The sequence below is a fragment of the Pan troglodytes genome, chromosome 8 (genome assembly GCF_028858775.2).
Source record: "Pan troglodytes isolate AG18354 chromosome 8, NHGRI_mPanTro3-v2.0_pri, whole genome shotgun sequence".
In the NCBI taxonomy this organism is placed as follows: Eukaryota; Metazoa; Chordata; class Mammalia; order Primates; family Hominidae; genus Pan; species Pan troglodytes.
This window is the reverse complement of record NC_072406.2, coordinates 83,482,817-83,505,521: the sequence shown is the minus strand read 5'-3', so window position 1 is coordinate 83,505,521 and position 22,705 is coordinate 83,482,817. Positions and strand designations below refer to the sequence as shown.

General features: G+C 55.2%; 1 protein-coding gene across 2 annotated transcripts in view; it reads right to left on the bottom strand.

The window, feature by feature from the left end:
• UNC5B (unc-5 netrin receptor B) overlaps nt 1-22,705 on the bottom strand; it is a 90,224-nt gene that overhangs the window by 14,204 nt on the left and 53,315 nt on the right. For both annotated transcript variants that reach the window (XM_016918506.4, XM_016918507.4), the window contains exons 2-6: nt 8,484-8,708; nt 3,666-3,809; nt 3,100-3,203; nt 1,664-1,844; nt 767-934 (exon numbers count right to left, since the gene is read on the bottom strand). In XM_016918506.4, coding sequence (XP_016773995.4) covers nt 767-934; nt 1,664-1,844; nt 3,100-3,203; nt 3,666-3,809; nt 8,484-8,708 — 822 coding nt within the window. The remainder of the gene's footprint in view (nt 1-766; nt 935-1,663; nt 1,845-3,099; nt 3,204-3,665; nt 3,810-8,483; nt 8,709-22,705) is intronic.

Below are 22,705 nucleotides of genomic sequence, written 5' to 3'. Positions count from 1 at the left end.
GAGACATGTGCACACACAGTTATGTGTGCAGAACAGAGCAATGTGCCAACACACATGCATGCATACACACCATGGAAGGAAATGAGGAACCCAGAACACATGTGTGCCACACAGAGAAATCCACATGATATCCACATAACCCCATGCCAATGAACAGCCAGATGCACCTGGCAGGTGGACAAAGAGGGTACAGATAGATGTATAAGGTCATCAACACGATATAGCCCAGTGCACGATTTACACACACAGACACAAACCCAGGGTAAAGAAAAACAGTGTAGGCACAAACATACAACCCAAGGGAGAGAACACAGCACATGTGCGGGGGTAGGGGAGCAGAGGGGCTGCACAGAGGATGAGAGGAATAGGAGGACTGTCAGTATGAATAGGGTCTGTGGCCACGGTGTGTCTTAACAGTCAGGAGCAACAGGCTGTCCCTGAGGCCGGGGAGCTCTGAAACCTTGGCCTGGGGCTGACACGCTGACAATGAGAACCCTCAGCTTGGAGGGCAGAAGAGCCCAGGCTAGAGGGTCAGGGAGAAGGGGCTAACCCTCAAAGCCTCTGCCTCCATCTCACCAGCAGCCCAGGGCAGAATAAGAGGTCAGAGATCAGAGCATCTAGTCAGCCTGGGCAGCCGGCTGTGGGCTCGGGACAAGCACCTTCTGCTCCCCATGCTGGGGAGAGAATGACTGTCCTGGCTCTGGCACACAAAACAGAAGGTGGGACAGGGTTCAGGGTGGGGCTGGACATGGACAAGGCTCCTTACCTGGGCAGATGGTGGTGCAGGCGGTCTTCTGGAATGCCTGGCCCTCGCAGAAGGCCCCTCCGTTGAGTGGGGCGGGGTTGGTGCAGGTCCGGGTGCGCTTCTGCCAGCCTCGGCCACAGCGGTTGGAGCAGGGCGACCACTCTGCCCAGCTGGACCAGCCGCCATTCACTGCAAGGCGGCAGCTGTCAACTGGATGGCTTGGCTCTGGAACCCTCTGCCCTCCCCCAAACCCGTCCCTCACCCTGACGAGGCCCCTCTGCTGAAGCCTGGCCTTCCTAGTGAGACCCCTTTTGCCTACAGTGTAGGGACTCAGAACTGGCAGATAGAGCTGGGCTGTAACCGTCAGCACCAGAGGGGATCCAGGAAGTCACTGTCTATGCCCCACCTCATTGTAAGATGGCAAAGAAGGTCCAGAAAGGGCTGCCACTTCCCCAGGGTCACCCTGGGAGTGATGGGGGCCTGGGACTGCCTGCAGCTGGAACCTAGCACAGGGTTCTTTCTAAAACTCTGTAAAGTCACCTCAGCTGTGGCTCCACTCCTCCCACCCATAGGGCCCAAGGGGGCAGCAGAGAATAGCTCACAAGCCTGGGCAATGGTCCTTAACTCTACCAGGACAACAGCTTTCTGGACATACTGACTGGGCCCTGCCTCAGCCCCCAGACTTGGAGAACTCCTTCAGAGTTAGGCAAGGCATCTTGAGAACTGGGGAGTGTTCCTGGCTGGGAACCCAGGAATGCCCAACTTGGCCATGAATTCTGCTGTGTTGTGATCTTGGTCAATTCACTTCCCCTCTCTGGGCTGCATCCTCCCTACCAATCCAGGGGTCCCCCCCTACCCCCAGGCTCTCTCCTCCCTCCCTTGGCTGTGTCTGCCCCTCCCACTCCGAAAGGCCCGCACCGTAGACGATGACGGTGGCAGTGGTGCTCCGGCGTTTGGCCACGATGTTCTTGGCCACGCAGGTATAGTTGGCAGTGTCCGACAGGCGGGCCTGGCGGATGATGAGGTTGTGGTCGATGGTGAGCAGGAAGTTGGTGTCCTGGGTGGGGTCGATGACATCCTCATTCTTGAGCCATTCCACCTGCAAGAGTGGGGGTGAGGGGGCAGTGAGGGCCCAGGACAGGTTTGATCATAGAAGAAGGGCAGTTCTACCTGGGTCCACGCCATAGTCGTGGCAGTGAGGCGGGGCCTCGGTGGGACTATAGCACTGGACACTGTACAGCTCTGGGGTTAAGAGCACCATTTGCCAGCTGGGTGGTCTTGGGAGGGGACTTACCACTCAGGGACTCAATTTCATCAACTGCAAGATGGAATTGAATAGCACCTACCCCATAGGGATCCATCGCGAGGATTACATGAGTTAGCATGTGTAAGGTGCCGAGAACAATGCTCAGAGGAAGTTGAGTTAAACTAACTAAATAGGCGCTAGCCAGGAGTATCTGTCTTCATCATTAACTCCTCCCAGCTCTGCTAGCCAGGATGAAAAGCCTGGGAGGTGATACGAAGAAGGTCCCCGGGTCTGGCAGACCTGGGTCCAAACCCCAGCTCTGCCACTCACCAGCTGCCTCACCCTAGGTGGCCACTGGGCCCCTCCCAGCCCTGCTTCCCTGCTGTGGGATGGAATGGTAACATCCACTTTGCAGGGTTGTTGCAGAGACCAGCGTGCTAAGTGCCTAGCATATATGGGCCAGGGGTATTTGTCTGAGCCCACTACGCAGAGGAGGGTTTGGGCTGGGAGAGGCTGAATGATGAGTGCACGGTTTTGGGATCAGAGAGGGCTGATCCCAGGCTGGAAGTCAGGGTCCTGACTGCCCCAGCCGTCCACTCTGCTGGGCAAAGCTGAGATGCAGCTCTAATCCCTGGACCACCAGTGCAGGGAGTATGTCTGGAACATAGGTAAGGATGGCGAGAGAGGACAGCAATCCAAAGACTGTGGTTTCAGGAAGGGGTGATCAGCTCGTGGGGGAGAACACACTCACACACACGCATGATGGGATCCTTTCGCATCCAGAAAGCTGGGGCCTTGGGTTCTGGGTGGGGCAGGAGATAGAGACTGAGCTGGAGGTCTACCTAAGGAGCCCCTGAGTTCTGGGGATTCCTGCCTTAGCCACCCCATCCCGTGGGGTTATGCCTGTGGCAGACCCAGCTGGGATCTGGCATTGCTGCGTTCGACAGAGGTAACAGTTCTCTTCTCTGTCCTAAGCCTCGATCTCATCTGTGAAAGGGGCAGGGCTCTGGGAGACTAGCACCATGGCTGGTGGTAAATACCATGCCTGCCTGGCTTCTGCAGGCATGGCCACAGGGCCGTGCTCAGTGGTCCCTACGTCCCCGCTCACCTCGGCCACAGGCACCCCCTCCGGCGGGCGGCACTGCAGGAGAACCTCATGGTCCAGGGGCACCTCCTTGCCCAGGGGCTCCTGATCGAAGTTCTTGCGCAGGTCTGGGAGAAGCGAGAGGGTCCCAAGGCAGTCAGGTGCGGGCAGGATCGGAACCTGATGTGCTACACTGTAGCCACTGGGTGGCAGTGCAGACCCAGGGTACTGTTGATGGGCCCACCTGGCCTTTGCCTTGGAAATTTCCTCTTCTCCAAAGGAGGGGCCTCACTAGGCAGACTTGGGGGAACAGGGTTCCCTCCCTGACTCTGGGATCCTAAGCATATAGTGGCTCAGGATGGGGGAGGAAGCTGCCAGCTTCTTTTATACAGAAGTAGATGAAAAGAGGCCTAGGTTCTGGGTCTAGGAGCCCTCTCTGAGCTGGCATCCATGTGCTGGGATGTCTCTGCCGTGGGCATCCTCAGCCAGGGATGCTGGAGGAGGCCCCACAGATGTGAAGTTCCCTCTCCAGCATCCTCAGGGATGGGGAAGGTTCCTGCAGGGACAGGGTGGGGGTCAGGGTGGCGTACAGGCGATGCGGACGTAGGCTCGGCGACTCTTGGTGGTGCCCGCAGAGCTCCAGGCCACGCACTGGCACCAGTAATCCTCCAGCCCAAAGAGCTCCTCCACCTGCTGCCGCGACACCTCGATCTGCACCTCGCGCACCCGCAGGCCTGGGAGGAGAAGAGAGAGCCGTCAGGGGGCAGGGGCAAAGCAAGGATGTGAGGCACAGGACACCCCCGGCCTTCCACCTCGGATCCTGCTGGCTCTCTTGCCCAAGTGCCTTTCCCTCCATTCCTCTTGTCTCCTGTCTCCACCCTGGCTCAAGCTTCATGGCCACTCACCTGCACATTGCAGTGGCTAACACAAGCCCTCTGCCCCTCCAATGCATCTTCTACCTGGCAGCTAGTGTCATCTCCAAAATGCACAAGTGGTGTGTCATTCCCCCCGTTATGAGACCCTTCATGCGGGGTCTCAGTGGCCTGCAGGTGGGTAGGGTCATCCCCAGGAGTGGCTCTGAGCTGCACTGTGCATCCACCATCCCCATCCCACTGCAGCCTCACCGGGTGTCTTCCAGGCCCTCATGTTCCCTGGCTCTGCAGCCACGGGGCCCTTGCACATCAGTCCCCTGCCTGGAATCTTCTGTCTCCTCTGGGCCTGGTGGCCTCCCAGTCCCTGCCAGATTTCGGATCAGCCTCACTTCCCGAGGAAAGCCCCCTCCACCCTGCGCCTCCCCCACAGCTCTCCCAGCACTGCTCGGCACTCCCACCACTGTGCCCGGAAGTTCGTCTATGCAGCAGTCACTCCCCTCCCCAGCTTCGTCTCCTCCCAGCACCCACCATTATCTGGACTCAGATTATTTATGGACGCATTCATGTGTTAAATGTCTGTCTCCTGCAGGAGAACAAGATGGGGCTTTGTCCTGCTTGCTGCTGTGGCCCAGGGCTTGGCACAGAAAGGGGGCTCAGCACGTGCAGAGGTGGGATGCCTGCTCTCCCTGGTCACTACTCAGGCCCTGTGGGCCTGGAGCTGAGGAAGTCCCTCTCCCAGGGAGCCCCTGATCTCTCAATGGCTCCCCGGTCAGGGCCTGGAAAACTCCCTACATAACAGGACCTACCGGCCTACACAAGGGGGTCACTCGGTTTTCTGTTAACCATCCCTCAACGAAGCCCTCCATGCTCAGGAAAGGGGGGAACCTGCCAGGAATGGGGACGTTCATCTGAAGTTCCTCCCCAAAGGTTACAGAGCCCTCTTCCTCCTCCAGGAAGCCTCCCTGACTGCCTTGTGTCTCAGAATTTCTAAAGCTGCTCCCCCTGCCACGATGTGTCCTATCTCATCCTTTCATTGCACCATGGATTGTTAAGGTATGCACAGCCGGTGGCATGGTGGGTAAGGACAGGGTTGGATGGCTGGACAGGTTTGCGTCCTGGCCCCACCCTCAAACCCCAGCTGGGTGACCTTTGTGAAGTTACTCAGTCTCTCTGAGCCTCAGATCCCTCATCATAGTAAACTCTCAAGGTAAACTCTAGACAAGTTATGGTGACTACTCCGCCACAGCGCCCGGCCCGGGCCAGACACAAATATACTCTGGCAGGTCATCTGGATCTCAACCAGCTTCTTCTGTTACCTTTGAAGAAACTGAGGCTCAGAGAGGGTAGGTGGCAGGCACCAAGTCCACTAGCAAGCTGTTGCAGAGCAGAGGTCAGCTCCCTGGTGTCTTTCCCAGGTTAGAGCTTGGTCCCCTCACCCACAACTCCTCTCTTCTTTTTTTGAGACGGAGTCTCGCTCTGTTGCCCAGGCTGGAGTGCAGCGGCGCAATCTCGGCTCACTGCAACCTCCGCCTCCTGGGTTCACACAATTCTCCTGTAGTCCCAGCCTCCCGAGTAGCTGGGACTACAGGCGCCTGCCACCACGCCTGGCTAATTTTTTTTTGTATTTTTTTGTAGAGACACGGTTTCACTGTGTTAGCCAGGATGGTCTCGATCTCCTGACCTCGTGAATTGCCCGCCTCGGCCTCCCAAAGTGCTGGGATTACAGGCGTGAGCCACTGTGCCCGGCCCCACAACTCCTCTCTGGACCTCTCCTGATGAAGTCATTGCTGTAACTCTCCTATTGTTGAGGAGGGTGGGGTCCTTGTGCAGGGAGTCCAGATGGGGGACAGCCCCGTCCTGATGGCCAAGGATGTAAATGGGAGGTGGCTAGGGGTATGCCATCCAGGGAAGAGGCTGCTTCAGGGGTGGGTGACAGTGCCTGCCTGCCATGGCTGCCCGCAGGCTGGCTCCACAGTCAATGATGCATGACCCAGGGAGCAGAGCCCCTGCCCCTTGCTTACCAGACTGTGAACCTGTAAGAGTGTGCCCTTTTAAGGGGGTCATCCATGCAAGAAGGTTTCAGCAGCACCAATAGCTGGATAGAAGGAAACAACCACCAGGGAGGAGGCGTGACACCTCGTCCATGATCACCAGCAAGCAGAGATGCAGGGAGCATAGGACAGGGACCTTCGGTCTCCCAGGCTTGAGACCCAGCATCAGACTGCCCTCCCAAGCATGGCAATGCCTGGCCCAGGACACCCAGGGTCGGGCTGCCTGCCCCAATCTGGCATAAGCTGGTGGGGGGCTGTTCTGCCTCTCCTGGCCCCCAGCTGTCCTCTTCTGTGTTTTCAGGCCTCAGACCAAGGCTAGAGAGTAGGAGGCTGAAGTGGAATCAGGCCCCACCACTGCCAAGGAAGCTCTGCCCATTATTTGCAGCTAATGGGGACAACAGTGCCCCAATTTCTAGGGCTGGCAGGGCCTGTGTGCCTGGTGGCAGGGTTGGTAAGGGCCATGCTGTTACTATTAGTAATAATCACAGGGTTATTATTACTATGCTAACGGCCTGTGAGGGGCCCCAGCAGGCACACTGTTCCCTCGCCTTGCCTGGACCCCGATGGCTGACCTCTGATACAGGCCAGAGGGGCTCAGTGGGCAGAGAGGTAAGGACCGTTTGAGAGAAAGAGGCCAAGGAAAGCCCGGAAAGAGGACAGAGGAAGCAGGTGTTTATCGACTGCCTGCTGGGCCCTGGCATGCTGTTCTGTGCTATGTGTACGCCACCTGGCTCTACCCTCACCAGGACCTTCAGTCAACTTCCCAGTTTACGAAGAGAAGAACTGGGGCTCAGAGAGGTTGAGCGACTTCCCCAGGGTCACTCAGCCAAAGAGTGGGGGCAGCTGGCAAATATGTGTTGTTTTGTTTCCCCTTAAAAATTCCTTTTTCTAGCTGGGTGTGGTGGCTCACGCCTGTAATCCCAGCACTTTGGGAGGCCAAGGCCAGGGGATCACGAGGTCAGGAGATTGAGACCATCCTGGCTAACACGGTGAAATCTCATCTTTACTAAAAATACAAAAAATTAGCCTGGCATGGTGGCACGCGCCTGTAGTCCCAGCTACTTGGGAGGCTAAGGTAGGAGAATTGCTTGAATCTGGGAGGCGGAGGTTGCAGGGAGCTGAGATTGCGCCACTGTACTCTAGCCCGGGTGACAGAGCGAGACTCTGTCTCCAAAAAAAAAAAAAAAATTCCTTTTTCCATTTTTATATTTTGGGTGAGCATGGGACTCCAAATCTATTGTTTAAAATTATGTTTAAATTGTGATAAAATACACATTCTATAAAACTTAGCATTTTAACCATTTGTAAGCATATGGTTCAGTGACCTCGAGTACATTCTAGAGTATGGTTTTAAGCCTGACTGTTTCTGAAATCTGTGAGCTTTACATGACAAAACAGAAACTAAAGAAGGGGGAAAGAAGGACAGTGAGACAGCATGTCAGGGAGACAGAGAGTGAGACAGAGAGAGGGGGATGAAGAGAAAAAGAAAGAAGCAAAACAGGCACATAGGGAAAAGAGAGTGAGAGAAATGAGCAGGGAGAGGCAGGGAAATAAACAGAGCTGAAGAAGGAGAAAGCAAAGGATCCAGAAAGAGACGGGAAAAACAAAACAAAACCCAGGAAGGCTACTCGGGAGCCCCCTGAGTCTGGGGTAGGCTGGCTCTGTCAGGTGACTGAAGGGGGGGTCCCATCTGCCTGTCTTAAGCCCCAGGAAGGGCTTTTCACCCCGAGGGCTCCTGCACTATCAACAGGGACCTGGTGACAAGTGAGCAAGAGCCCCTCACTTAGACTCGAGGGCATCCTGGGGGCAGGCCCAGTTCTGGGAGATGTGGGGAGCCCCAGGGCTCTGCCTCCTCCTCTGGGAGTACCGAGAGCTCCCCACATATCCGAGAAGGAAGGGACCCCATGCTTCCTCGAGTTTCCCAGTTTCGGCTGCTCTCCTCTTTCCCTCCAGATTTGGTCTACATCCCAGCACCACTTGGATGGTTATTTACTTAATACTATCAACTTTTTCTTTTTAACCTAAAACAATTTATTTCAACACAGGAAATGCCATATCATTATTGTGAATGGAAACCAGTATCACTTTCCACAAACAGAAGGGAACTGTAAAAATAACGATTGCATTGAATTCTGGGTCGGTGCTGTGGGGTGCCAGGGCTGTGAGGCAGAGACCTGCCCTCTTTGTTAAACAGGGAGATTAGCAGGTGTTTGGGAGGGCTCAAGAACCCCCACCTGACGGGAACTTGCTCCCTAACAGAAGCAGAAGGATGGAAAGTGGAAAAGGGAGTGAGGGCTCACAGGGCACTCGGTGCTGTCCAATGCAGTGGAGATGGTCCCAAAGTCAGGCTGGGACACGTGGCCAGCACTTGGGGAAATGCTAATCCAAGGGGGCACCATGGCTGTGTGAAGTCTCACATGGAGCTAGGCCTGTGCCTCTGGGCCTGGGGTGTCCTGGGGTGCCCAGGCAAGTGGGGTGGGCTCACCGGTGGCCTCATCCAGGCCTTCCTGTGTGACGTGGTCGTTCTGGCTGACCCACTCGCCGTTGCACTTGAAGTAGATCTGCGTGGCGGGGAAGGCGCGGCAGCGGAGCTCCACAGGCTTGTTCTTCACAATGTAGGCGTCCTGCGGCTCCTGCAGGAAGTAGGGCAGCGGCTCTGCCGGCGCTGACGGGAAGGAGTCAGGGAGCACCTCGCTGCCAGAATCAGTGCCTGCAGAGTGAGTGGAGACCTCCATGAGGCTGTGTGCTGGGAGGGCCCTGTGGCACACCTCACCCACCCCGGGGGCCCACCGCAGACGAAGAGGACAGGGGAGGCAGAGGTGGGGCAGCCAGAGCCCTCCTGGGGACGTAATCTGCAACCGGGGTCAAGTCTGGCACTCCTGCGGCCTCAGTTTCCCATCTTGCCCTGCTTTTAAGAGGCTGGGCTTTATAAAGAGCCAGTTCCCACTCTGCAATGCTGTGTGACTGTACTTCATTATAGACAGAGAGGCCAAGGAGGTCCCGGGAGGGGAGGCGATCTGTCTGGGTGAGGACACCCCTTGGGCCCCACCACAGCATCTGCTCCACTGTCCCTGCCCGGCTTCTATCCAGTTCCTCATGGTGACGCCACCAGATGCAATGGGCTGGAAACGGGGCTGGAGCTCAAACCAGGCCAGCTCTGCCCTGGAGTCACAGCTGCCCTTTGCAGCCCCTGCCAGGCTGGCAAGCGGGACAGGAGCCAGGGCTGCGGGGCAGGGGTGGGACGAGCCGGCTGAAGCAGGCCTGGACTCCACGGTGCTCAGCCCCCTGCAGGTCTCCTCCCCCAGGGGAAGCCCTCCTTCCAGAAGCTTCCCCACAGAGCTCACCTCCCATGGTCTGTGGCTCTCACCCATCCCTTGGCCTCTTCTTCCCAACCCCCACCCCAGCCAGATCCAGCCCTCAGCACAGCAGATGAGGAGACTTCAGAGCAGACGGGGGCTGTGCCTGTGGCAGTCTCCTCCCACAAAGGGGGCCAGATGGAAATCCTGGCCCACCGTCTCCCTGGAAAGAACTGCACCTCAGGAGGTGAGACAAACAGGAAGGGGGGTGTGGCCACCGCCAGTGCCCAGAAGCGGGGGAAACCAGGCCATTGACCTGCTGGTTTACAATCCACCTAGAAAAACGAATTTTCCAGTGCCAAATGCCAAATGATCAGGTGGCTGGGCACAAGCCGTTGGGGGCTTGTCCTCTTCTGCTAACTGCCCAGAGGACACAGTGAATGAAGCTGTGGGGTGGCGCATGGCCGCCCAGCCCCTCCAGCTAGAGGCCCCACCTACAGCAGAGGGAGGGGAGAGGGTGGTGTCCCGGGAGGCCTGTGTGGCCACTGGGATCGTGCACTTGTTCTCTGGTCTAGGAGGCCACATCTGGCCCTAGGGAGTCCCCCCTACAGTCAGAGGGGCCAAGGGGACACCTGGTTTTCCAAGAACAGAATGTCTGACTATGCTTTCTCTTTGTGGACCAGGAGACCATGCTGAGACTGGGGAGCTTAGGAGAAAATGCATGAACTATCACTGGCTTGGGGCCTAGGCCCTGGGCAGTGTGTGTATGGGCGGTGGGGGTGGGGTAGCTAACAAGATGACACATGACTCCAGCTCCATCCAGCATGTTCTGTAGGGCCCAGGGAGAGAACCTTAACTCCTACCTCGTTATGTCTGATGAGCACAAGAGGTGGACACCCTTACCCCGTCTCTGGGCTGCTCTGAGGATGAGATAAACATGCATGAACACCTAGGCGGGGCCTGGCACACAGTAGGTACATGTTGCTGCATCGAATGAACAACTAAGGCTCACCCAGCATCAGGTGCTATGTTTGCAGGAATTTAAATTGTTAACTTATCGAATTCTGGCACCAACCCTGTAAGGTATGTTCTATTAGACCCCATTTTAGAGATGGGTAAATGGGAGGCTCAGGGAGGTTAAGCAACTTGTCCAAGGTCATACAGCTAACAAGAGGCAGATCAAAAGTTTGAACCTGAGAAAAGACTTCAGCGTTTGGGCTGTTGCCCCAGACTCCACACCACCTATCATTGATCTACGTAGCTCTGTAATGGTGTAGGTGTCTCCACACCCAGGAATCCTAATAGCACCCTGACAGGGCCAGAACTCCACAGTCCACAGGGCTCTCTCATCAAGGGACCTGCAAGGCTGGAAATGTCCTCATTTCAAAGCAGAGGAAACTGAAGACCATTCAGATGGTTCCCATGACTTGCCCGAGGCCACCCGGTGAGTGGGTAGCTAATGTGGGAAGAGCAAGGCAGATTCCTGAGGCCAGGCCAGGGCTCCCTGACACCTGCTTCCCACTGCCAGGTACAGGGATACATTCACTATAGGCAAACTGGTAGCCCCCTAGGGCTGCTTGGGGATTTGATGAGGAGATGACACAGTGACTTGATCACAACCCAGGGAGCTGAACATTGGCTTTCAGTGGCCTGAGAGCTGGTTGCTGTGCATGCCCTGAGATGGCCACTGAGGCCTCCCTGCCAGGCCAGACAGCTCTGAGATAGCAGGATGGAGCCAGGAGGGCATCTGGGCAGCAGAGAACCTGCCAGGCTCCATGCCCACCACCCACCACCAGCATCTTGTCTCCGTCTCAGCCCTGAGGGGTGTGGGACAGAGCTCTGCCTTCAGACTCAAGAGGCCCCCGGGTCTGAACCAGCCCCTTGCTGGCCTCAGGCAGCTCATCTTTGAAATGGCAGGATTGAGCCTCCCTCTGGGGGTAGGTCATGGCCACAGGAGAAGGGGCATGGGGGCCCATGGGTGCATGTCACGTGCCTGCCCCCATCTTCTAACCGCACCACCCCCAGCCCCGGGGTGACAGCTGCCTCTGTGCTCTGCAGCACTGCAGGCTGTATTATGACTTTGTTTTATAACTCTAATGCAGACCATTTATTAAGTGGGTGCAGACATGACTGAGGAAAGCAAACATTAGACATCCATTAGTGCAGCAGGCCCTGCGTCTGGCAGCCCCACCGCCCCACTCTTCCTACCCCGCCCCTCCTCTCAGCCCTGGTGCAAAGATTCAGCTCTGGCCTTGGCAGGGGCGCAGGCCAAGTGTCCCCTCTGTGCCTCTCTGTTGCAGCAGCACCGGATGGCTCTTGATGTAGCTGTTGCCCTCTTGCTGTGTCCCTATACCCTAGGTGTCCTGGAGGCAGACACTGCCAGGACATAAGGAAGAATGAGAGACCCACCTGAGGTTCCTGCCTGGAGGGACCATTAGTGGACTCTGCTGGCCAGCACACAGCAGGTGCACAGTGAATGCAACTTCAGTAAGGGAGTAGGCCAGGCGCAGTGGCTCACGCCTGTAATCCCAGCATTTTGGGAGGCCGAGGTGGGTGGACTGCCTGAGCTCAGGAGCTCGAGACCAGCCAGGCCATCGTGGTGGAACCCCATCTCTACTAAAAATACAAAAATTAGCCGGGCATGGTGGTGTGCACCTCTAATCCCAGCTACTCGGGAGGCTGAGGTGGGAGAACTGCTTGAACCCGAGAGGCGGAGGTTGCAGTGAGTGGAGATCGCACCACTGCACTCCAGCCTGGGAGACAAAGTGAGACTCTGTTTCCAAAACAATGAGAGCCCTCACTTCTCCTTGGCCCTGGCTTGGGCCCCAGTGACTGAGGAAGGCTTGAAAGGTGGGCTAGATGAGAGCGACCTATGGCCAGGCTGCACGGATACCAGCTGGGTGGGAGAATAATGGGGTCTCGGGGTTCCTGGATGCTTACCCTGCCAGGCGCCGCTCAGAGGGTGGTTCATATGAACTCAATGAGCTCCACAATAACCCTAGACAGAGATGCACAAACGTTTTGATTTTTAGTGCCTCAGTAATTTTTTTTAAGCTATCCCAAGGCCAAAAAGAAGTCCCTAATAGGAATGTATTAGGTAATTAGATCCAAACAGCTTTGTAAATATTTATACCTAAAATCTTAGGATAAATTGAAAGAAAAAATATATTTTTATCCCATTCCTAATAGCCACAAAGACTTACGAACGGGGATGTGTGCACCTGTCGGGCACTGCACAACTTCTCAAACTTTGGAATCCAAGCGGACACCACTACTCTTACTGTTTGTCATGGGTTACTCAAGTGCCACAATCCCAGCTTTGCAAAGATATGGTGCCAAATAAAGGAAAACAGAGTGATATGATGCTGAAACTGAGCTACCTGGAGCTACTTGTTGGTGCAGTGTCTGACAGCTGTCTAGTATTACTGTGTCTCCCACATTAAAAATATCCCACAGCTTCCCTGTGAGTGTGCTGATGAACCCTGGGATAACTTGGCACATAGTTTGGGAACCACAAGCCTATGAGTTGGATATGATTATTATCCCCACAGTGCAGATGAGGAAACTGAGACCAAAAGTGTTTAAGTGACTGGCATAGAGCTATAAAGCTAGTAAGTGGCACCACTAGGGGGCAAATTCAGGTGATCTGATACTAGAATCTGTCTCCGAGCTCTGCTGAACTGGAAATGGGCATTTAGGTCTACTATGTGCTACTCCTTGCAATTCTTCCCATTTTACAAATGAAAACGTGGGGCAACAAGGGACATGAAGGGTCACCTGGTCGATGGCAGGAAGCAAGGCTTGAGCCATGTCTCTCAGCCCTGCCTCCCTGGCCTCTCTGCAGGACTTCCTGCTGCTCCATCTCTACAGAGGAACCACATCTAAGACAGGCTCCCCTAGAAGTCCTTGCCTCAGCCAGGCCGGATCTGGGTTTCCCGCTGGCAGGAAAATTCCCACATAAAGTGTTTTTTCCCAATAGTAGAACTCGTTTGGGCCTAAATTGCAAAAGTGCAGCCTGCCTTTAAAGCTGCATCCAAGAATGGTCCAGATATCCCGCCAAGAAGCTATGAAAGAAGACACATCCCTGCACAGATGTAAGACAAGACAGTCAAATGAAGGACACGAAAGATCGCTGGAGGCAGAGGCCCTGGGTTTGCATCCCAGCTGGGGACTGGCATTGCCGTGTGGCCATTCTCTCCCAGGCCCTGGAGTTTCTGTCTGTAAAATGAGGAGGTTGGCCAAGTCAGTCTCTCAAGCCCTCCTCTGCTTCTAACACTTTGAGGTTTAAAGATCCCTTATGGGGAATCTGTTCATGTGTGAAAATGTCCTGTTGAGTAAATTTTTTTCTTCAGAAAGCAAATTTGCTTAAATTAGGGTCACTTTCCTTGCCATTGCTATACGGTGGTCCTAAAGCAGAGCGTAGGTAGAACCCAGGGAAGGAGGAGGAGGAAACACTGTTGGGCTCACCTAACCATGCTCCAGCCCACCCATCCCAGGCCTTAGATCAAAATGACCACCAGCACCTCTGGATGGGACCTCCGAGGTGTGCCATCCAAACTCTCACCTCTAATTTGCCTTTACCTGCCTCTTTATGAGGTCTCTTTATGAGGTCTCTATATGAGACCTCTTTATGAAGTCTCTATAGAAGTTACTTAAAGGGCCATCTCATCCAACGTCTCCCATCAACTCCTTAGCCAACCTTGACTCACATACCTGTGGGGATGGGGAATTCATCACTGCTTTTCTCAGCCAGGTTCTTCTTCGGACAGACCTAATAGTTAGAAAAGCCTTCCTTACTCACAGCTGCAATTTGAGATTCAGCCATTGCTAGACTTCTAATTTCTATTTTATTTTATTTTATTTTATTTTTTGAGACAGAGTCTCGCTCTGTGGCCCAGCTGGAGCGCAGTGGTGCAATCTCGGCTCACTGCAACCTCCGCCTCCCGGGTTCAAGCAACTCTCTGCCTCAGCCCCCTGAGTAGCTGGGATTACAGGCACCCGCCACCACAACTGGCTAATTTTTGTATTTTTAGTAGAGACAGGGTTTCACTATCTTGGCCAGGCTGGTCTTGAACTCCTGATCTCATGATCCAACTGCCTTGGCCTCCCAAAGTGCTGGGATTACAGGCATGAGCCACCGCACCCAGCCTAGAATTCTAACTTCTAAACTAACTAAACAGCACACTTCTAACTAAACAGTGCACTTCCCAGTCTGGAGGTTGCAGCCTGGTCCCCCAGTCTGTCTTATCCAAATATTCTCTAGAAGACACAGTTTTACACCTCTCACCTCCATGCTGGCTTCCTTATGGACAAGTTCCTCATGTCACCCACCCATTTAAAATGCAGGAGGGTGAGGTGACCAGGCTAGGGTCTAGAGGGCACCTTCCTGCTTCTGGCAAGTCTGTTTTGAGTCAGACAGCTCAAAGCCTCCTTTGCAGTTTTGGTGGCTGCTCCTGGAGGGCAGAGAACACACTATGCTCTTCCTGGTGTCCCCCATGGGCGACAGGGCGCCCATCTAGGAGTGGAGTGGAGCTTGTCCGACAGCAGGCCCTGTGCCCGTCTGTAGGCTTCTTCCCAGGGGCTGGGCCTGTGCAGTGCCTGCTGTGGAGACACAGGCTTGTATAAGAGGTGTCAGAATCTGACTCACCTGGATGAGCAGGAGTGAGGGCCCAGGAGGCGAACGAATGACTTCAGGACAAATGTAAAGACACTGTACCTCTCAGAGGGTGTTCTCAGAGGAGGGGGTGGCTCCAACATTCCTGAGAGGGAGATTGTCACTGTCCCTAGGAGAAGCCAGAGGAGTGCTGTGGCCCTTACCATGACTCTGAGCCTGGGCCCAGGCTGACCCAAGAGCCAGCAGTCCTGGTTCCAAGCCTCACCCTGCACTGTGAGACCTTGGGAGGTTGTTTGACCTCTCAGAGCCTCAGTTTCCCCATCTATAAAGAAGTGACTAGCAGTTCCTGCTCTGTCAACTTTGGGGTATTGCTGTGAAAGGTCAACTGAGAAAACTGATGCAAATATCTTTCTTAACAAGCACTGTGGGCCGGGCGCGGCGGCTCATGCCTATAATCCCAGCACTTTGGAAGGCCAAGGCGGGCGGATCACCTGAGGTCAGGAGTTCGAGACAAGCCTGGATAACATGGCGAAAGCCTGTCTCTACTAAAAATACAAAAATTAGCTGGGTGTGGTGGCAGATGCCTGTAATCCCAGCTACTCGGGGGGCTGAGGCACAAGAATTGCTTAAACCTGGGAGGTGGAAGTTGCAGTGAGTGAGATCTCACTATTGCATTCCAGCCTGGGCAATGGAGCAAGACTCCATCTCAAAACAAACAAACAAACAAACAAACAAACAAACAAACAAACAGGCAGTGCACGTGCCTGGGAGTGGCAGCAGGCAGGAGCTGTTCTCTAGCTGAACTGTGTGTGGGAGGTCAGAAGCCCCACAGACTGTTTCCTTGGCCTGGCACCATCTGAGCCCAAGTAGACCAGACACAGAAAGTCAACGTTCAGAGAGCCTGGAGCCCTTGGAGCCCCGCGTTCTACCGGATCAGAGAGGGGAAGTGACTAATGCAACACCACACAGCAAATTAACAGCCAAGCTGGACCAGAGCCCAGTTGCTGATTCAGGACTGAGGAGGGACAGGGGGCCCAGAAAGACAGCACAGCCATGGCAGGGTTGTGGGTGAAGGCTTGGGCTCTGTAATTCCCATGCCTGGGATGGAAATTCCTGCTATCCATCTCAGCCGGGTCCACTTCCGGTCAGCCCTGTTGCCCAGGGTGGAGACCTCAGAGGGAGGCTGCTGTGGTCTGGTAGGGAAGGCCTTGAAACCCCCACCGCTGGCTTTTGTCCACAGGCCTGGGACCCCCAGGCTTCCACCAGGGGTGGGCATCTGTAGCCAAGCAGGGCTGTGTGTCTCCAGGGCTGACTGGCTCAGGACAGGGAGGGGAGGAGTCAGGCGGGAGGTGAGGACAGAGAAACGCCCCACACTGGGCACATTTATCATCAGCAATCACAGTCTTTCTCTAGCCCCTGGACACCGGCTAATTCTCCCCAGACTTGACCTCCCACTGCATGGAAAATCTCTCCCATTCACTGCGTGGCTGATGTGCTCAGTGGGGAGTGGGGAGAGTTGGGGGAGAGGAGCCAATTTATTATTATGTTTTAAAAACACACAACCTCACATGGATGGACCCCTCTCTGGACACAAAGCCCTTCCTCCATCTGGCCCTGGCTCCTTGCGGCTGTGGGGTTCAGCAGGGGCCCCCCTCGGAGGCGGTCACAATGGCCGTTACCGATGACAAATGGGGGCTGGCGGGCTCGGGGGACGCCAAGTCATTCCTAACAAAGGTGGCTCCTCACGCAGCCCTTTTCCCACACCCTCTGCACCCATCTGTGCCCTGACATCACTTCCTCTGCTGTCACAGGAAGTGGCTTCGCCAAGGTGGCCAGCTGGGGCAGGGGCCTGCATCCTGAAGGGGGTGTCCATCTGCTCCTGTGAAACGTCTCCCTCGAAGGACTGTGAGGCAGGTGAAGTAGTGGATGGGAGGCTGGGGTCGAGGCCCCAGGGCAGGTGCAGTGCTGGGATGAGCCCGGGCCTGGCTATGGGGGCCACACTGCTTACAGAGCTGGAAAGGGCACTAGAGTCACTGGGTCACTGGCCACCCTGACTTCCACCCCCAAGGCCCTCCCTCCAGACCCTTCCTCTGGCTTTGGGCTCCTTTGGCTCAGTCTTGGGGCTAATTTTTGGTTCCTTTTCCAAGTTTCAGGTCCGATGGGGTCACTGTGATGGAGGCCTGGGCCCTGAGGAGGGGATATTCTGTTTCCCCTTCTTTTCCCAGACAAGAGCTCAAAACCCTTTCATCCATGCTCCTGCAGATAATAAGCATATTCCCACCACCTGGCACTGAAAATCCTGTGTGTTCCAACGAGACAGTGCACATTATTGTCAACACAATGACCTGCGAAGCTGTTCCATTTTACAGATGCGAAAACGAGGCAGAAGAGTGAAAGGGCGTGTTCGAGGTCACAGCCACCAAAACCCAGCAGGGACAGCTATTGTTCTGTCCTCTCAGGAGCTCCCTAGCTTGCTGGAGGGGACGGGGTCTCAGCTTCCTGACTCCAGCACTTGGCTTCCCTTGCTCTGTGGACCTGCCCCTCCCAAACCGAGATCCAGGAGTAAGGCCTGGGGCCAGCCTGGCCCCCCACTCAGTGACAGGTGGCGAGCCCCCTCAGACACACACGCTCACACCAACAGGCCCACACATGCCCAGCCAGGTTACATCCACAGCTATCTCTGGGGACACCCTGAGAGCCCCACCCAGGCTGGGACCGCAGCGCCTTTCTCAGGGTGGGCCTATGTTAATGCTGCTGTCCCCCTAAGGCAATGGCAGGCTCCCCACCTGTGACTCAGACCTGCTATTTTATAGGTCACCTCTCCCTGACCCAGGGTTGGCATGGGGTGAGTTTGAGCTGCAATCTTAGACTCCGCCAAGCACCCAGTTGTTCAGGTCCCACCTGGGAGGGTGCCTGGTGGCTCCCTTTCCTTCACCTCACTTTCAGTCCGTGCTGCTGGAGGGACCTGGTGCTGCCAGATGAACCTGGAAGATGTGCCTCACACTGCATGACCACCCCCACCAACCGCTGCAGTCTCCAAGCCCAGGTCTTCCCGCCTGGACCCTTCCTCTCTCTGGGCTCCCTACCTTTCCTTTTGCCCCTAAAATCCACTTTCCTCTTAACACCAGAGTGATCTCATAAGAGAGAAACCCTGCCCTCTAGTGGTGTACAGCCTCCTGCGGCTTCTCTGTGACCCTGGAGAAAGTCCTAAGCTACCCAGAACCCTCTAACTTCATGGACTCACCAGTCTTCCCTCCCTCCCTCCCTGCCTCCCACCCTCCCTTCCTCCCTCCCTCCCTCCCTTCCTTCCTTCCGCAGTGTCTCATTCTGTCACCCAGGCTGGAGTGCAGCAGCAGGATCTCAGCTCACTGCAACCTCCGCCTCCCGGGTTCTCCTGCCTCAGCCTCCCAAGTATCTGAGATTACAGGCACATACCACCACGCCCAGCTAATTTTTGTGTCTTTAGTAGACACGGGGTTTCACCATGTTGCCCAGGCTGGTCTCGAACTCCTGACCTCAGGTGATCCACCTGCCTCGGCTTCCCAAAGTGCTGGGATTACAGGCGTGAGCCGCTGCACCCGGCCAACTCACCTATCTTTCACTGTGCTCCAAGCCCCACCAGGCGTGTTTTCCTGGGACATGCCTTGCTTGTTCCAGCCTCAGCGCCTCTGCTGGTCTCTTCTTTTGGAGCGCCTCCCCCAACCCCTCCCACAGACACATATTCTCTTGGCTGACTCTTTGTCATTGAGATCCCAGCTCAAATGCCACCTCTCCAGTGAGGCCTTCCCTGACCACCCAGTGAAAATGCACCATTGTCTTTCCTCCCTGTGCTATCTCCCCAGTGCCATTTTTTTCTCTTGGCAGGCTCACCTCCCTCTGGAATGACCTGCTTTGTGTATGTGTTTGTAAGCTTGCTGTCTGTTTCTGGACAGAAAGGAACTTGCCTTTCTGGAAGGCAAGTTCCTCGAGGGCCTGGGAATCTTGTTTGCGGTGTAGATGGGCCCACTGAGGACACAGGACAAGCACTGGGGTGGCAGGTGGAGGGGGAGGGAGCAGTCAGAGGGGGTTTGGGCAGCAGGAGCGGGTAGGAGGGCTGACCTGGGCTACAGGAGCCCATCCCTTGGGAAATTCCATGCTGCAGGACTCCACTAACTGATGGAACTTCACAGACCATCTAATCACTGCCCTCAAGGATGGAGACCAGAGAGGGTGTGGTCTGGCTCCAGATCACACAGCACCTGAGCAGCAGAGCCAGAAACAGAAACTGCGCACCAGACACCCAGGAAAGGAGAAGTTGGGGGGGGGGGACTTCATTTTTCTAAACTCCTTTATTTAATTCGAAACAGGTTTTTGGGTTTATTCTGATTACAAAGGTAGTAGCCTCACTGTATACAATCTAGAAAAAAAAAAGATGAAAATAAAAGCCGCCCCATTCCCACCCCAGCTGAGTTACACTGGATGTTGATCCTCTCTGACTTTTTTAGATGCATGAATATTTAGTTACCTAAATCTGGTCTCACCACGTAAGTTGCATATCCCGTGCTTTCCCTTAAAGGCTATTGACTGAGGACTTTTGAATCATAAGCAGAACACGCTGGGCATCTCTCTCCGTCTCCCCCCACCAGCCCCCGCACGGTCACACGTGTCAGACGGGTGAGGGCCAGCTGGGCTGCCTGCTCCTGCCACGCGTTTCAGGTTGCTGGAGGAGCTGAAGGACGCAGAGTTGGCACGGGGAGTGAGCCTGGCAATGCTGTCAAGTTGGCTGTGTGTTTGGGTTCTGGGCAGGAAGATGCCCAGTGTCCTGTCACTTTCTCCCAGAAAAGTCCAAAATGCCTTGGTACAGTCTTGGGTCTAGGGGCTGCCCGGACGAGGCCAGACAGGACAGTGCTTACATCCCCATGCCGCCCTGAAAGCCCAGGGTTAAGGCTGTTCTTAGAGCACCCAGGGCACACAAATTTCCCCCGTCTCCCTCAGCGCCACGCTCTAGAACCGAACAACCCTTCCTTGCAAAGGGGAGGCAACTGCCAAACACATTTCCAAGTGGAAAAACTGCTGCAGTCCTTGCCTGTTGCCTGCTGTCAGCACCACCACCAGGAGGCAGCTCAGATCCTGGACTATGGTGCCTTCAAAACTGCATCCAAGCCCTTCACCTCCAGTCGGGGACCCTTCACCTCCAGCTGGGGACCCTTCATCTCCAGCTGGGGACCCTGAGGCCAGACAGGGGCAATGACTTGTGCAAGGGCAAACAAACAGTCTGTGGCTGCAGCGTCACTCCTATCTTGGCATCACACTGGCATAAAAGAAGTCACAGAAGGGACAGAGAAAAAGGAGTGGCCAGACTCTGGCCTTTGCCAATCTGTGAAATGGGCATGAGAAGGAGAGGGCAAATGGGCGAGATAAACAGAGGTAGAGATGGTGCCATGAGGAGAGGGAGAAAGAGCCCCTGGCAGTATAGGGGTGAATAGAAGGGGTCCTTGGAACTGGGTAGGGGTTTCCCCTTGGATTTTTCTGAATGTGGAAGCCACTTGGATTCCTGCTCAGTCCCCAGGGGTGAGGGAGGAAGGCAGCCATCTCTGGCCTCCATTCCCAAGGCAGGACTGGGGCTCAGGTTCCATGGGCCCCGGGGAGGGCAGGCCTTGTAGACTCAGAGTCCCAGGAACATCCTGGGGACCTCAGAGGAGTAGTAACTTGCCTCAGATCACACAGCAGTTAGGAGGCCAAGCCAGGACTGGAATGTGGGCATCCTGGCATGCAGGCCATGGTTCCTGTGTTTGCCTCTCTGGTCCCAGTGCTGGGAAAGACCCCGGCCCTGGGTTTGGGTGAGCAGCTGAGTTGTCAGCTGGTGAGATATGGGGAGACAGGTGGCACTGGCCAAGGGGAAGGCCAGTGTGGCTGCACAGATGCACTTCAAGGGAGGCAGATGGTGAGCAAGCACTCACTCCCATTCATTCATTCATTCATTCACTCATTCATCAAACACTTCCTGGGGGCCTCCTCTTGACCATGCCTGTGGTGAGGCTCAGAGAGCAATAACCAAGCTTCAGTTCCACAAGTGGGAAGCTCACAGCAAAGTTTCAAGGTTAAGAATCCAGACATCGAGACTTCTTAGACCAGTGCCCAGTCTGCCTCCAGCCTACCCCCATAGCCATGTAATGGTCCCTTTGCCTGCCCACCCACCATCAGTGCAGAAATCACTCCATAGCTCTTTCAGTAGCTGTCTCCTCCTCGGCCAAGGAACCAGCTCACTTTCTCTAGGAAGCAGGCTTTAACTACTTCCAACTTGATGACTATAGGGATTTTTCAATCTCCAGGCTCTTATAATCCCATGCGCTCCTTGAGGTGAAATGCGTTGGTGCTGTCAGTGACTCACAAGACAACCCCTGGGCAGCCACTTCCCTCTGGGCCTCAATTTTCCTTTCTGGGAAATGGGACCACTTTTACTTGCTTTGACTGACAGGGCTGTTGGAAACACCAAAGTCAGAAGTACAAAAATATTTTGCCAGCTGGGCAGCCCTATGCACTAGCTAATTTCTATAACAGGAGTCCCCGTATCTGTGGGGGATACGTTCCAAGATCCCCCGTGGATGCCTGAAAACTTGAATAGTACCAAGCTCTAGACAGATGATTTTTTTTTTCGATCTGATCATGGAGACAGCCACTGAGTGACTAAGTGACGGATGGTGTATACAGTGTGGACACCCTGGACAAAGGGATGGTTCACATCCTGGGCAGGATGGAGTGAGACAGTGGGAGATTCCATCATGCTACTCAGAATCACACACAATTTAAAATGTGTGAACTGCTGATTTCTGGAATGTTCTGTTTAATATTTTGGTGTCACAGTTGGCCATGGGTAACTGAAACTGTGGACAGGGAGACCTCGAGTAAGGGGGGAATATTGTACTCCATTCTCAGGAAAAAACAGTGAGTGGACCTTCCAGGCTGCCAGGGTCCCGGCGAGCCCCACACCTCACCTCCACCCCTGCCCCAGCCTCCCAGCTGCTGCCTTGGCCCACTCTGTGATGACACAGAGCTGCAAAAGGCTGATGCAAGCTAGAAGGAGGGAATGAAACAGACTCGTGTGGGGCGGATGGAGTGCCATCTCCAGCCCCGAGGGACGCGCGTCCCTGCTCCCGCCTGCTTGTTTGCACCTGCTGATGTAATCGCCGGGCCGCCTTGGCTCAGGGCTCGGCCCGCTCCCCATGTCCTCTGAGTGAGCAGCAGAGGGAGGGTGCAAGGGCCAGAGGGCAGGCATCCAGCTGAGGACACCGTGAGAGGGCTCCTCCAGGAGGGGCACCAGGAAGCGGGGAGGGTGAAGGGGAGCAAAAAGCCCAAAACCTGCAGGAGGTTAGCCAAGGAGAAGGCGCTCTGGAGTGCGTGGGACCTGCTTCAATCCCATCCTGCCCCCATTTGCTGGGGGAACCACCCCCTGCCTCTGAGCCTGGTTCCCCTCACAGCTGCAGGATCTCATGAAATGAGCCTGGTACATGTCAGGCACTAAGTTTGTCAGTTCCCTTCTAGGGATTTCTTGAGGAGGGATAAGGAAGTATGAGGTAGGGGTGAAAAAAGAAAGGATAGAAGCACGGCCTAGTGACAGGAAATACCAGAACACTTTTGGGCCACCAGTTCAGTGGGTGACTCTGGGCCCTAGTCTTAGCTCCTGGGACCTCGGTTTGTTTCTCTGTAGAATAGGTGCACCTTCACCATTCCCACTTCACAGAGATAGCTAGAGGCCAGAGGTGTGAAAGAAAGTGTGGCATCACACTAAGGCATGTGGCCAGCATGGGGGACCTGGGG